Source organism: Plectrocnemia conspersa, unplaced genomic scaffold (assembly GCF_051122295.1).
Source record: "Plectrocnemia conspersa isolate PC_06_02 unplaced genomic scaffold, ASM5112229v1 ptg000014l, whole genome shotgun sequence".
In the NCBI taxonomy this organism is placed as follows: domain Eukaryota; kingdom Metazoa; phylum Arthropoda; class Insecta; order Trichoptera; family Polycentropodidae; genus Plectrocnemia; species Plectrocnemia conspersa.
Window position 1 is genome coordinate 22,960,918 of NW_028277178.1, and position 16,305 is coordinate 22,977,222.

At 30.1% G+C, this 16,305-nt stretch overlaps 1 protein-coding gene across 5 annotated transcripts in view; it reads left to right on the forward strand.

The window, feature by feature from the left end:
* nAChRalpha6 (nicotinic acetylcholine receptor alpha6) overlaps positions 1 to 16,305 on the forward strand; it is a 277,603-nt gene that overhangs the window by 227,350 nt on the left and 33,948 nt on the right. For all 5 annotated transcript variants that reach the window (XM_088203413.1, XM_088203415.1, XM_088203416.1 and 2 more), the window contains one exon: positions 3,618 to 3,704. In XM_088203413.1, the coding sequence (XP_088059539.1) occupies positions 3,618 to 3,704 (87 nt within the window). The remainder of the gene's footprint in view (positions 1 to 3,617; positions 3,705 to 16,305) is intronic.

The window sequence follows — 16,305 nt, forward strand, 5'->3', positions numbered from 1 at the left end:
AATATTGCTACTTATAATATGGCAATGAGATGTCTTCCAATTTCCTCTATGAAGCAAGGGACACTAATACACATAGAATACAAGTAAATAGAAATGTTTTGTTTGAGACACGTATTATGCAGAACGTGATATATTATTCATATGGATTACTCACGTTCTGCGTTATTATATAATATTTCAATTAGAGTAGAACTGTAACTTTGGTTATATACCCGATAAGAATGAAAAAGTCGCTAATTGGTTAGATTTGAAAAAAATTTGATCTGCCTATTAAAACTGAATAAATCCAAATTGAAATTAAATTTTATTCTAAAACAAATACTCCAACAAGAACTTTGGTGAAAGCTGCTTAGTTTTTAACATCATTAATTAGTCATTATATATTTTTTTATACAATTATTGTTATCTTTTTCCAACAATAACCACCGAGAGTTTTTCTTTACTGTCATATACTAAATACGATTTAGTGAATAAGCCAAAAAGGTTAATCTTTTCAGGTGCCATTATGAAATATATCTACCTAGCGCTTATTTGAATCCTATTCGCAGCAATTAAATCAGGATCAATACTGGTCAGCGTCAGATTCCTGTCACTGGGGGCTGGAATTGCCCCCTAGCGGCAATTACGACCGAAAAGACATAACTCGGAGGCATTCAACAGATATTGCCGCCATAATATTCAAAGTGGATAATGGCCGAGCGGCCGTCGTTAAACTTTACTCCGCGAATGGATATTATCGCCCGGGCGCCTTTCGATACGTGACGAAAATACCGAAATCCCTCCCTATCGGGATTTTCGCCAGCCTGAGATTTTTCCTTCTAGTCTCGGTCACTTATCTCACTTTTGCCGGTCGAACAAAGCCACCGATAGGTCCCGGGCAGGAGGATTACGGCCAACGCCGCAGTAATTGAAATAAAGACATCCTGGCAGGTCGATAGGGGGTATAGTTCGGTAGCGGTGATTTTTCAGCTTTAAAACTTTCGCAAACCTGTATTAATTTCAACCGAATCGGAAAATTTGTCACTCAGACTGTGATGTATAAATATATTTCTAATAATTTTTAAGAACAAGTGTCTAAGATTTTGTATAAGCATTTTTTTAAATTTTGATCGATAACATTCTGGCAGTTAAAGGATTCATATTTTAAAGTAATATCTGAACTTGTTTCAAATACTTTTAACAAGAATTTTGCTATGCTATATTTGCTTTATTAGGATAGCTTAAAGGTGCACTAAAACATTCTAACAAGTTGTTTCTCAGCTTACATAGCGACAAGTATTCTGACATTGTCATGGTGAAGCACAATGTCCATTCTGTCGACTGATTTTTTTAGTTTGATCAAATATGAGCAGCACTTGGTTAAATAAATAGTTTGTTAATACGTATTAACATTTCAATTTCATCTTTGTGTGAAATTCAGTCTTTATGACCATGATCATGATCTTTTTACACTAACATTGTACTAAATCAGTTTTTCATAGTTAGTGATAACCATTGATGCAAATATGTGTTTCGGGTGTTAAGGCCGAAGTAGAGTGATTTTACAGCTATGTAGATGTAGAGGCAAAATATAAAAATATATCATGCTGTGTAAATAAATCGTGATCTCGTGATGATAAGTGGTGCTCTTAGAATATTACGTTAAAAAATACAATCGCTGACTAGGATTATTAAAAACCAATCACGTAGTCTTTAAAAACATTTCTTTATAGAATATGCAATCCAGATGGCATTTGGCGTTTAATCAAAAGGTCCAAAGAACAATGGAAATTGCCGCAGGGTTGACCATATTGTCTCTTCCGCGTGTTTTCTTAAAAAAGAAGTCGTTTTTTATAACGGTGATAAAAGGTGGCTATTACATATTTTGAAGGTTCGTGGCTATTGTGCAATCTCTGTGTCTATGCATGATTTCTATTTTATATTTTTGCAACTCTTTCGAGGTAAGAATATTTTTTTATTCTTTACTATGACAGATCTCTCTCAGGTATGTAGAAAATATTAAAATTATATTCATTGTTATATAATGATACTAATGTAGACATTCAAAGCGAAGCGTTATTATCATGTTACCTGGCACATCGTCTTTAACAATATCATTTCTTTTACGTCTTATTTTACACAAAAATACAGCTCATTGCTCCACATTGATGTATATGCATCGTAGATATTCACTCAGGCGAGTCATAATCAAAATGTGATTAAAGCCTAACTGAAAAAACACGCAAACAAAAATATTTATATTTATTGATTTATTAAAATACATGTGTAAGAAATAACAGCTTTATGCAATTGACATAAAAAAGAATTACGTAAATTTATGTACAATATTGACTGTGAGTACCTGGATAAGAACAAATTAATACTATCCGACGCAAAGTTGCTCTTGGTATCGCTATAGCAGCAGAACGCTTGCGAGTCAACAAGGTCGGATCTTCTCATACAGATTTGTTCATTTACGGGACATTCTTTTCGCTTCTCCCGTTCCGCAACCGATTGGTTTCCTTTTTATTTAGCGTTGAACCAGTCTCTTTGATTTAATTAAATTAACACTCGGACATTAGTTCAGTATTGAGCGCAAAACAAGCGCAGAATAATCACATAATCGTTGTTTTTGTAAAACTGTTTCAAAGCATTGTTCCCCCGCAAAGTGATCCATTGCTACTAAATTTCCAAGGATCAAACTCTAGCTCGTTTCCTTCGCACGGTTTTCGTTTAGAAGCGATTTAAAAAGTGCAAAAACCTATGGACACTTCTGAATCATTATAATTCCTATTTTTCAGCACGGATTAGGTTTATCTAGTTTTTTTTAATTGGACGGATGGATATCGTAATGATTTATAAAATTCGAGATAGATCGTACATACACTATAAGGTAACGAAATTATTTATTAATATGCTTTTTTAGCTTATAAGAATATATCTTGTATGTATTCAACTAGAAAAAAAAGTGTTTTACATTCTTTAATTGGATCTATTTCGAGAAATACTTTAAGATCATCGGCTAAAAGTAAAAAAAAAAACAATGAATAACCTTGTAAATATCATTATTAATAAAACACACAAAAAATGGCCGAGATTAAAACCTTGAGGAATACCTGATGTGGCAATGTATTCAGACAACTTATTTTGCCTATATTATATAATCCGAATGAAAGTTATTCGTTAAAACGGAAATTGTTTTGTCAAATGTCATGATTTTAGATTAAATTTCAGATTTTATATAATCCAATACGCGTATAAATATAACATATTCTTAATTATGTAAAAATATTGTAAAACACATACGTGTTACTGTGTTATTCTTACGTTATATTATAATGGGTGTATCATGGAATTATAGCGATACTAATGCTAACTGTTGAGAATCTTAGTTTAAATTATAGAATTTCTAAAAGTTTCCAGGAACGTTAAAAATGAGTCTTAACATTTGTTTTTCATTTACGTAGCATTGATGTGCTTGCATTTAGTCGTCACAACCTCGAAAGTATTTTCCACGATGCAACCCAAGATAACATTACTAACCAATGCATTTCTTCCAGCCGTTGACTGACCTCGAGAGGATTTTTTTTGTAGTTGTTTTTAAAAAACGTATGCCAATATGGGTGCGTCTGTTCCAGGGGTGACCATCCTTCTGTCGCTCACGGTGTTCCTGAACCTGGTGGCGGAGACGCTGCCGCAGGTGTCAGACGCTATCCCTTTGTTAGGTACACCCCAACCACACATTCACACGTCGGCTATCATTCGTATTATTATATTGTTATAATTATTGATTAATTCGCTGTTGTGTGTCCGGTCACTATATATTATATATTTTATTTTTCGTTGTTCTTCATTCGATATGGTACATTGTCTATTGTCTCTGCATACAAACACCCGTAGCTGCGACTGGCAATTTTGTATTCTGCGCTGGCGTATCTTTTTTCAGTCACGTATCAACTTAATCAAGTCCCGCGCGACAAAGGTTATTAAACTGCAGTCAAAACATCAAACGTTATGATAATGGTACTACTAAGCACGTACTATAGACGATGCAGCGTAAATTTAATTCTATCTATAAAAATTACTCTTCTAAATTATTTTTAATAGCTCCTTTTGTTGATCAAATCTGATGTTTAGCTATTTTAATGACATTCAAAAACTTTTAGCTATTTAACAAAGGCTTTCATGTGTGATATTTAGTAGATAGCGGAGCGTACACAGGTGCGTTCAATTGCATCAAATTACTTAAATTGTATACAAATTTAATTGTATAAAGTATATAATAGAGATTCAACTTTGGCTTGATTATTTGAAATATGAACATAGTGATAATTAAAATAATCTTTTCAAGTAGATGTGAAATTAGTTATAATTTGATAATGAATTAATAAAACCGAATTTAATCAATATCTACACATACCAAGCAATTGAAACCAAATCAACACAATTCTAACTTATAACTAATTTTAACATATAAACTTTCGAATCCAAGTCTATCAGAATTTGTTCCGCGCTTTGTTGTTTAATTATATCGCTTCCTTTGAAACAACCCAACTTAGGTTATTACAAATAATGCTTTCTGTTCTTAGAACGGAATAAATAACATCGTTAAACTCCTTGTGTTTTTGCACTAATGTTTCAACGACAAACCATCGCTTGTCGTTGTTCAGACAACGGAGAATAATATTATTAAATATTATATTAAAAGATCTAACTTACAGATACATTAAATATAAATGTTCCTAACAACGAGCCTTAAATTAATATATTAATATTATTTATATCAATAATAAAAGTTCTCGTTATGTAGGAGAACTAGGTTTGCTCATGCCTAATCTATCCCAGCTGAGTGCTCGGCCGAGTCAAATGGTTTGCTACTCGGCCGAGTACAACCATATGCGCTTAAACATTTACAAAGACAGACTCCTAATATTTAAAAAAAATATGTTGAGTTCGCCGTTAATATTTTAAACGCTCCAAAATCATCAAGTAGCATAAAATAATGTTTTAACATTGCGCTACATCGTCTATATCATACACCAAGCTTCATTTTAAGAGTTTCACCAGCAATTAATTGCCAGTCGCTCGTCATTTTTGTTTTACCTCCATCTTGAACGCTGGCAACACGGGTACCGCGTGCTGTGGTTTGAACGCAAAGCGTGCTTGGTTTTATTGAACTGTTTTGAAACGTCGTCGACCGTTTGGCTCCGCTCGAAATCTTTGTTTATTTTTCGCGCTGGCAACACTCCGAGATGAAAAATTGTCTACGGCGATTTTATTGACGCGCGAATGCGAGGGAATGAGTGCGAGATGCGAGAGAGCGAGACGCATATGACGAGGTAAAGCCGCCCCGACACGTTCTCACCTATTTCGTAGTACTATTTATATATACATTTATATTTATTTATTTATTTTTCAATAATTATTTACTGTCTTTCGTGGAAATCGATTTGGCTTAAAGTAGTCTGATGAACATTTCAATTTTATATATAGCCAATTTTATGGATGTATGTGTAAGCTTTATGATTATCATGTTTCGTTTCATTGTTCTCCTTTTATATATATATGCAATTTAAATGCACATTTTTTTATTAAATATCAAAGTATATTTTTATTTATAAATGCATAGTATCGTTATTTGTGGTTATTCGATTTGTTGTACATATAAACCAGTACATTCAAATGACAACAATACGAAGTAAAACAACGCTTATGAATTAAATTATCTCACACGTTTTATACGTACAAAAATATTTTAATAACTTTTTTATTAATATACATATTTGTGAAAACAAACGTTTTGATATTAAAAGTTGCGTGCATGGCATGTTAAATATTTACTAAATTCCTATATACATTTTTAGAAAAAGATTCGATCCCATTAAGTGTTAAATTCATATTGTTGAAAGTGTTTTAAATTTTTGTCGTGAACATATTTCGTGTACATACACTTTATTTTTTACTTTTGTGATTTGTGGTTGCGTACTAATATGTTATTTGTATTTTTATTTATTTTGTCAGTTAATGGAATTACTCAAATTCAAATAGATATGAGTAATAATATTCTTAAAAAATATAATATATCGTTCACTCGATGTATTATCAAATAAGCGACTCTTAAGCAAAAATCAATACTGTGTTTATAATTTAATTAATAAAAGTGACTTAAAAAGAGAGATAGATTCAATGAGTAATTCCGTCAACTGTATTTGACTCAAATAAAAATCACTTAATAAGTAGCATGATATTTTTATTAATAAGACGCTGTTATAAATTAAAATTAAAATACAGTTTCAAAATAAGGCGCTGAGAAATAATAAATTTACCTTTACTTTATATACACATTTTATTTATAATATAAATTAATCTATTGTTTTATTTTAAATTGTGATATTATTTGAACTAAAAAAAATATAATTTCGTTTTTATTTGTAGGTAGTGATTTTTTGGGTTTATTTAAAGTGTAACGAATATTGTGAAGTGCGAAACGGGAGTGTCCCTAGTAACTCAGATCGCTGGTCACCTCAACCGTCGAAGACTCAAGTACGTAACCACATTTTATTTTTATTATTTTTTATTGAGAAGATAATAATAAACACAATCACAAAATTCATACAAATAAATCTTACACATATATAAAAAAAATGCTGAATCGATTATCTAAGTTAAGACATTGCCTGCCTTCTTAAATCAACATGGTATATTATACAGTTTTAATTTATTAATTATTTTTATATATTATTTATTATATATATGTGTATATATATATATTATATATTTACATACGTTTGTATATATATATACATAACATACACAGATTGTGTGGTTTTACTGTATCGATGTGATGGATTGTCGAGTACTTAACATGATACTTGGAGGGTTGGCCTACATTGGAGTTGTTGACACCAAACCATAGATGGTTGCACCTTTCGAGATTCATGATTATCATCATTTTTGCTACTATGTAACTTCTATATACCTATGTACAAATATATATGAATATATTTGTATATAAACATACATATATACACATAGTAAACCCAAAGTCAATTCATTTGTAAAAGTAATGATAACTACATACTAGTCTTATTAAATTAATACTAAGTTGCTAAATAATTTTATAACAACGTGTTTTAACGAAATAAAACTCGTATTATAAAAATTATTAAATTATTCAATGCCTAATTGTATGTTTCAGTAAGTATGCTTTTTGTTATTTTGCAATTGAATTTACTTAATTACTAAATATGTGTATCTAATTGATTATATATTAAGCATTTTTTGTGGTGTTTTTTGGATCTTCGCAATGTGGGAAGAAGCCGTTTCTGTTTTTTTATTATTTATTTTCCATTACTCGAAATGATAAAGCGCGTTGCTTGATTCGCTCCCACTTGTTGTACCATTTTGTTTTGCTTCATCATCTGGACAAGGGAGGCAGACAAATTAAATTATAGATGCTGTTGCAACGGCGAGGCAAGATGGTACAAGCGGAATGTCAGTGGGCGAGTGTTTTTGTTACAGGTGTTACAATACTGCTGTCACAAACAGTTTTCTCCCTCTTGGTGGGTCACGTCATTACCAAGACCTCCGATGCTATACCTCTGATAGGTGAGAGCTCTAGCTCAGCACCACTTCTTGTCATGGCAAATGTATCTAAAATATTTTTCTTCCAAAAATAAAATGATAATATTGATGAACTAATACGGTGCAGGGTGGAAATGGTGCTTGTGATCCACGATCAATAGGTATCGCGATAAAGCTAGTGAAATATTATATAAATATATATACTGGAGGTTCTCTCGTACCTTTTGATGATGCGTCACAAAGCCCACTTGTATCCGACACTGACTTAAAATATTTTTAAAATATGACAACGACACTCAACTCTATTTCAATCACAACAAAAGATCAATACAATATAGTTAACAGGAACTGTCAATCAGAGTGAGCGGAGACGATAGCACTGGAAGAGGTTCAGTTTTATTTGCGCTTATTCTTTACTCATGGCAATGTCTTAACTTACTTAAAATCGTATTTATAATAAAAAAAACGTTAGCAGATTGATATAACTTTAAAAAAAAGTGGTATCGTCTTTGCGTACCTCCATAAATTGGCTATAAATACTCAATTCACGTATCTAACAAACATTAATTAGCATATTATCGATCCTTACATGAGAAGAAGACTGTTTTGTTTATTTGATTTATTTGATCCTAATCTCACTATTTGCTGTTTTAACGACCAATTCAGACTCACGAACCGTAGTGATCCAATATTTATAACCTTGTAAGTCACCTATGCTTTCTATCTTATCACACATTACCTTTAAATAAAATATTAAATTGTCATAAATTGATTAAACATTTGAATTAATGTGCATCATGGCTTCATAAGTGATTTTGAGCGTATTCTTTCCTATTATTCTAGCGTTATAGTATCGATCCTTCGTAAAGTTTCCAATCCACCAATTTCTTGATTGATACGTAATATCTTTGAATAGATACCAATCTGCTTATAATGTTAACTATTTTATTTTAATATAAAACCAACAATAAACTTATTAATAAGTACCAAGTAAAACTTATGTTAAATTATTATTTTTTTCATATTCAACTGGACAATTTGATAAGAAAATATTTGAGTTGAGTTTAACACAAATTGTTTGGTTGAATTGGTTACCATTAAAAAAATGTTTAAATATACAATTAAATACATATTGATGAAATGTTATTTTCGCAGTGACCTGACAGCCCGAAATTAAATATATAAATTTATTAAATAAGTTATTATTAAAACGTTAATTATCGTTTATTATTTTGTGAAAGTCGCTCGATTGATTTTTTGTTAAATGAAAAGAAATTTTATTGAATTTGGAAATAAACTAAAAATTCAATCGAGATACTTCGTTTTCTACCATAAGTCTCGCTGTAAATCATCCATCACTAATCAAAATCGTATTAAAATATATATTTATTGTACATAATTTAAAAATTGGCATTTGATAAAATAAAAAATGTTTACAGGATGGTGTTCGCCTGGGGCGCAGACCAACTAACTATTCATTATTATTATTTTTATTATTATTTTAATTTAATATTTTTATTTTATCGATTTAAACAAGTCACTCCATAAAATGCTCAATTAAACACATGTACTAATATAATTAAATATGACCAAAATTTAATTTTTGGTAAAGAAGAGAAATAAACTGAGTGGCGGGCACGACCGCTTCGCTCTGCAACCTCCAAGTATCAAAAAATCTTGCTATCCCTAAAAGAGTTGTCTATCGTTAGAGCCCTTCTGGGGTCTAGCCTGTGTCTTTTTCGCAACTGTCTTTTACTTTTTATTTGTGTCTTGCATCTCTTGATTGCTCTGGCTCAGCTTTTAATTGCATGCTGGCTCTTTGTGAATGTTGTGACTTCTTTTGTGCTTAGTGTCATTGTGCCTTTCTGCTATTAAAAAATCTCAAAACTACACTTTCACACATTATTACACAACAATGTATACTATAATAGCTCTCTCAAGACAAATTGGAAAATAACTGTGCACTTCACACGTAATGCGGTATATTATATATCATGCTTATTATCGCGTGATCGGGACATAACTCATCGCTACAGGATCGTTAGAATATGAGTGCCTCTCTAACGATAATGATATTGTTATATGAAAATTTTCGGTTAAATAAAATGCTTATCTCAAGGGTTCTCTAATATATGACGATATTTGTTACTATCGTTATTTGACTAATTGCCTCTCGTATCGGCTTGTAAATATATTTACATGTAAATTAATACAGCAAAAAAATCATAAAAAATTCCATTACTAGTTTGAGAAATATTATTTGTATTAAATGCATATTCAGAGTTTTACATTCATTAAAAGTTCATACCCCGTTATTAGTTAGGTTTGTTACGAGGGTTTCGTCAGGTAAGCTCTAATATGTTTAAAGTTATGTTTCACCGCCAGATCCAATTATACGATGCGTGCAATACAATTTTTAATTTGATAACAAAGTTTTATATATGTGTAGAAACTACTGTGCTTATAATTTTTTATATGATGTGTGTATGTGAATTAACTGTTTTAGTGAAAATGTTTGTTTGAATATTGAAATTTGGGTTGAAATATTATATTGGCAATTCTAGTTATTAGGCGAGAGTCCTAAGATCAATTTCAGGTTTGTAACTGGAATAATTTGTAATCTGATACTGAGAAATTAATTATTAAAAAAAGCTGGAACAACATTTTAATACAATATTATTATCGTATTTCCGCTTAAGTTTACATACATTTTGCAAGACAAAGGGTCATATATTACGTGATGATAACATAGTCATACACGTGCATGATATAATATTACCACACCTCATTTTCGTCCCGACGGTATTTGACCTTATCGAGATACGAGGTTGGAAAGTGTAATGTCTCATGTCAAAAACATTAATCGAGTGTCCGACAGCTTGACGTGTAAACTACTACTTTTTTATTTTGAAGGTTGCGAAATTTTGTAATGTATTCTGACCCTCGCATTTCAGGATCAAAAATTGAACCGAAACGGGGCAAAATATTTCCCATTCGAAAAAAAAGTGATTTTCTGAATTATCTGATCGGTGAAAATGGACGGAAAATATGAAAGCTACGTGGACGTTGTTACGTTTTCGTATTATTTTTAAGCGGAAAATTCAAGAACGAAAATTTTTAATAATGTTTCTTTAGCAAAAGTTGGTTAGCGATATCGATTACATATTAATTTTAACTAACCGACACTCGTAATTTGCATTGTGTAATTTAGTACGTACGAACGACCCTCGGGAGGCTATCGATTAAATTACGTTTATGCGTTTAACGTTAACGTGTCAGACAATTCTTGGACGATATTGTAATGCGATTTTAACGATCAGTTTTTATCGTATATGTGGTAGTTTTTGTGAAATGGCAGGCACACGCTTATGTGACATATAGATTCGTGTAGCTAAGCATAATATTTTATTAAAAAATTCTTTGCCAATATATTTTATACGCAAAAGCTAGCAACTATTGCATATCTTCTATATAAATTTCGTAATACAACTTAATTATTCCTCTTATACGAATACATATTTTCCAAGAAAGGTCAATTAATGTATTCATGGAGGGCGAAGATTTCCTTCAAAGGGAAAGACTGAGCTCCGTAGATAACCGGCTTAAAGGTACGCTACAAATTATATATAAAATCTTATATAATAATAAAAAACATCAAAGATAAATATTTATTATTGGTAAAAAATAAATGGATATATTTAAATTATTTAAACCATTTCTTAGTAATTTCATTTTTAAATTTAACTAAAAAATATTATTATTTAAATTAAAAGAAAATATTTGCATTTTGATGTGTTATAATATAATAGAGTAAAGTAAAAAATATAAGTGATTTTATCATTGTTATTACATAATAAATCCAGAAACTTCTATACAAACATAATCATGAAAAATCTTTTTACCACATAAAATTAATTTTAAAATAAAATATAGCGAGAACATGTGTTTATGCAATTTTTTTCAAATAAAATCAATATTTGTAATTGCTTATTTTTACATATTTTATATTTAACCAAATAGTAACATCCTTTGTGTTTGTTTTGTATCACACGTTACAAAAAATACCGTCTTTCTGTATTTTTTTTTCGCAAAAGCATATTTTTTTAGCTCTAAATTTGTTTTAACTAAGCATTCTGATTTCTCGATGCTTTTGATTTTTTGAGTAATGAGAGTTTGCGACTTCACTTCTTAAATTTCTCGAATTTTTTTAATAAATGAATTAAACGTATGTAATTTAGTAAAATATTGCAAATATCTTTATGTATGTATGTATATATTATATATATAATATATATACACATATATGTTAAATATATTTACTCTTATTGTTTTTCGAATTTTTTTTATCGAAGCATATAAATATTATTATCATAGTATATAATTGAAATATAAAACAACGTTAAAAATGTAAAATATTTTAAATTTATTATTAATATATGTATGAATTAATATAATATACATTATTACTTATTATTATTAAAATATTCATTTAAAAAACACATCCCATCTAAAGTAGAATCGGACATTCTCATTGCTTTTATTGTTAAAAATTTTTCGGCCTTCCTCTCGTTTTTTGTTGATGTTGTTTAATTAACAACAAGGCTTTAAATATGCACTGTTAATTATTTATTCTCTTCTCATCGATTTAATTATTTTGAATTCTTTCTTACTCTATTAATCTGTAAGGCTGAAAATTTCTTTCTCCAATTGTTGTGTTAATGGTAAGTTTACAATTTGATTCAATGGAGTCGCGAGGATCCTTAGAATTCGTCAAGCCAATAAATAATCTGCGAATAATTTCTTAACCCGTTTTATTTATTTCTGCTTTTGAATAATAATTTAAGAAGTCATTCTTATTTTGACTTGTGAAAGATTATGGATTTTGCAAATATTTAATTATTAATATTTGTATTTTAGAACGCCTAATTACGAAGGAATTGTAGGCTTTCGTATTTATACTCGAATCGTGAGACAATTGTCACTTGAATTATCGAAAAAAAAAATTCTCTAAATCGTTTTGCATTTTGTCTATTCCCATATTTTTTCTTATTGGAGCGGGTTCTTAAATCACAAAAAATCGATAATGGCGCCGGCCGATTAGAGTGATAGATATTTGCAAAAAATACTTTCAATCTTCCGAGAAACTATGCATATTTTTAAACATCTTACACGAACACCTTTGTAAAGGTTTCATATCTGAGTGACTTATTTTATTACTAAACAAAAATGAGGCGAGTTCGAGTGTTCAAAATTTGTGAATAAATTTTTTGATTTCCATATTAAAACCTTCCAAGAAGAATGTATATTAGTCATGAGCTTGCCTTTATGCAACGTTATAAAAAGGGCAGGGATTGCAAACATTGAATAAATTAAATTTATTTGATAAATAATGCTTCATAAACTTTTTCGAAAAATTCGAATTAAAATTTTGAGATAACCAATATTTTTTACATTTTCGGTACCATGCTTCTTTATCTCAGGGTCAAATGTTGCCTGCTATTGTTGATCGTTTTTCTCCTATAAGCTTTTGGTACATTAATTACTTTTAGTAAAAATGTAACGTAGTCAAACCATTGAATAAATAACAATGGATTCAATCATTGGTGTAACAACCGCTTGGGTATCCATGGCAGCCGTCCAAAGATCGACGATAAGAAAACTTCTTGGAAAAAACTATACTTTCTTAAAAAGCTATTTATACAAATACTGTTAAATGATTCATACCATGTATTTAAATAAAAAAAAAAAAACTGAGTATTAATTTTCGATAACGAAGTGATCTTTCTAAGTATCGCGTAGTCATATGGTAGGCACAAAGAATATTAAGAGCAAATTCAATACCTTTATTTTATGATATAAACGGCTATAAAGTTATTTAAGGGTTTAGGAATATTACAGGTAAATTCATTTTGTGCTTTTAAGAATATTACAAAAATATATTTAATAAAATAGTAAACATATTTATCAATAATTGATAATGAAATACCAATAACCTACAGGAAATTTTTATAAATTAGTAGTCTGTTATTATCGTTTCAATACCAAGCGTTGCACTGCTATATATGGTCGATATTTTTCATGACACTTTGAATGTATTTATAGTATAAATAAGTTCTGCAAAACTTTTTTTTTTATCTAAAATAACTAGTTATTTTAGCAATTGTATTAAATGTTAAATTTTAACCAGTCTGCCACGCTGCAACTGTACTGTTAATTTAATTATTTTTTCATCCCTATCGCCACGATCGAATCGATCGAACTATATCGCGGCGCGTTTCTAGGCACGGTTTGTTTTCGTTAAATTGGCAATTTTAGCCCCAGCGCCGATACCGGCGGCATATAAATGAAACAGTGTTATGTGTACCGATAATATGCAATTTACGCCTCGGCCTATTCGCGGACGGGGGCACGCAAACGCGAATCTTCCGGAATATTGATGAGGCTCCGATGCCAATTCCAGGTGTCGGATGATGCCCGTCCGGTACGTGGCCAGCCCACAGATGATCCTAACTTTTTTTACACACACACACTCCCCGAATCCGGCCCTGCAAACAGCGAATTTTCCAATGATTGTTTTCTCCCTCTTACGCATCTTTGAAATTGTTTACTTTCTGTGTTTATTTTGTGCCCCATTGGGAATTTGAATCTTCGACGTGGCGTCCGATCACTACCCAACCGACTCAATCGACGGAAAAAACGCCGTCGAAAAATGGAAAAGCGATTGGAAATTTTCGTTTAATATTAATACGCAGAGTTGTTTTTTCTTCGGCTTTTAACTTGTATACCCAATGGGACAACGCCGAATCATATTATTATACAGGGTCGCTTGAAAAAAGATTTTGATAGAAATACTAACTATTTCAGAGGCTTTTGTCTGCTGTCACAACTTCCGGAAAATTTCAATGTATAATGTGATAAACGAGCCCTGCCATCTCTTAATATATTTCGTTGCTATTATTATTATTTTAAACCGAAGAGAGCTTGTAAATCGCCTATTTCCTGACGTTTCAACTACCGGGTCGGGATCATCATTTAGGTTGAAGTCTCAATTTATCTCCTTCAATGAATATTTTCTGATTTTTTAATTTTATCTTGCTTCTGTTTTTTTTAATACTTATTATTATTTTTTAGTAAATCAAAAACTTTTTTTTGTTGAGCATTTAATTTTAATTCGAGCATATTGAATCGCTGTAACAAATATTCCAAAACAAATAAAAATTAGCTTAATATGATGAATGTTTTAAATCTTAAGATTTTGGATTCATCGTTCCTTTGTTGCTGTGTTCTTGCATTGTCACGTACATACCAGATCACGTCTTTGATTATGTACCAAAACTGTCGCTTTTTTCTTTTTGGCTGTCATTTAAACGGTTAGCATAATATTGAGGTTTTGGTCAGCTCTTAAATGTTTTTTGACGGCAAATATAGTAAAATATAGTCCGCCATTTGTAGTCAGCAAGAAGAACAAGATTGCTTAGTAAATAATGTTATTTTTATAGCTAATTATTATAAGTAATAAAAAAGCATATTGTAAGTCAGATTTAATAACATTTTGGCAAGCTGTAAAATATAACTGTTCAAACCCAAAACTAACCTAAGCAATTAACAATTATATTCGTATAGGTTATAGCTTTAGTATGCAAACACATAAATATTATATTATATATGTATTATTTTGTTGCTGGTTAATTTTATAATCTTGCTGACCAGGTAATAACTATTTTGAATACGCATAATATTTACGTGACTTAAGATGTATTTACTTTATGATGAAATTTAGTTTATTTACTAACCACGTATTGATATTTTTTCACTGTCGACAAAAACAGAATGACGTCGAAAATATGTAATAGCTGTTTTTTTGCTAAAATAATATTGAAATCGTGAATCATTTAATTACTTTTCTTTTTTCGTGATGGTCTAGCGAAGTTTTAATAATTTATATTCAATTACTCTAAAAATATTTCTTGTTAGCTTAATTTTTTTTATAAAAGCCACTGTTATTTCTGTCTGTGATTTGTTGCACAAAGACAAGTTCTTCTCATAAATAATATTTTTTTTTCATCAAAGTTTTAAGACTAAGCAGTAGCAACAATATGGTGGTAAACTGTTGCTAAGGGATAATATCATTTTAATTTTTAATCCTAAATACAAGGAATGACAGACAGCTAAGATCTATCGAACATTTATTGATTGTTTTACAAACATCTCATTTTATAAAATAATTTAAAGCATCTTTTTTTATTTTCTAAGGTTATTAAATTCTTAATTAAATATTTTAAATTTTAATAAGCACTTTTTAAGTTTCTATATATCTCCAAAAGAAGTATTATAAATGCTCTAAGTATCTTTTTTATTTTATTTTTTGTATTTACCTGTATGTCAGGTGCTTACTTTTTTACGAAAGAATGTTATTTAAATAATAATTATTATTACTGTAAAATATCTTGTTTAAGTCCAGGAATAGTATGGGTAATAATTTTATATTTCATATATACTTCAAGTTATTGTAGTTTTGTATGACTCTAGTAATATTTTAAAGTCAAGTTAAGTTTTAAATTATATACCAATGTGAACGTAAAAGAGAAGCGGCTGCTTTTTCACTTTTTTCCCGTCTCAATGATCAGTGTTACTTTACTTAATTTCGAATTTAATAAACTCTTGTGTCTTGAGTTGATTAAAAAATCTCTAATCATGAAAGCGAGTTACGGATGAAAGTGTAGCTTAATGCGCTGTTTATGT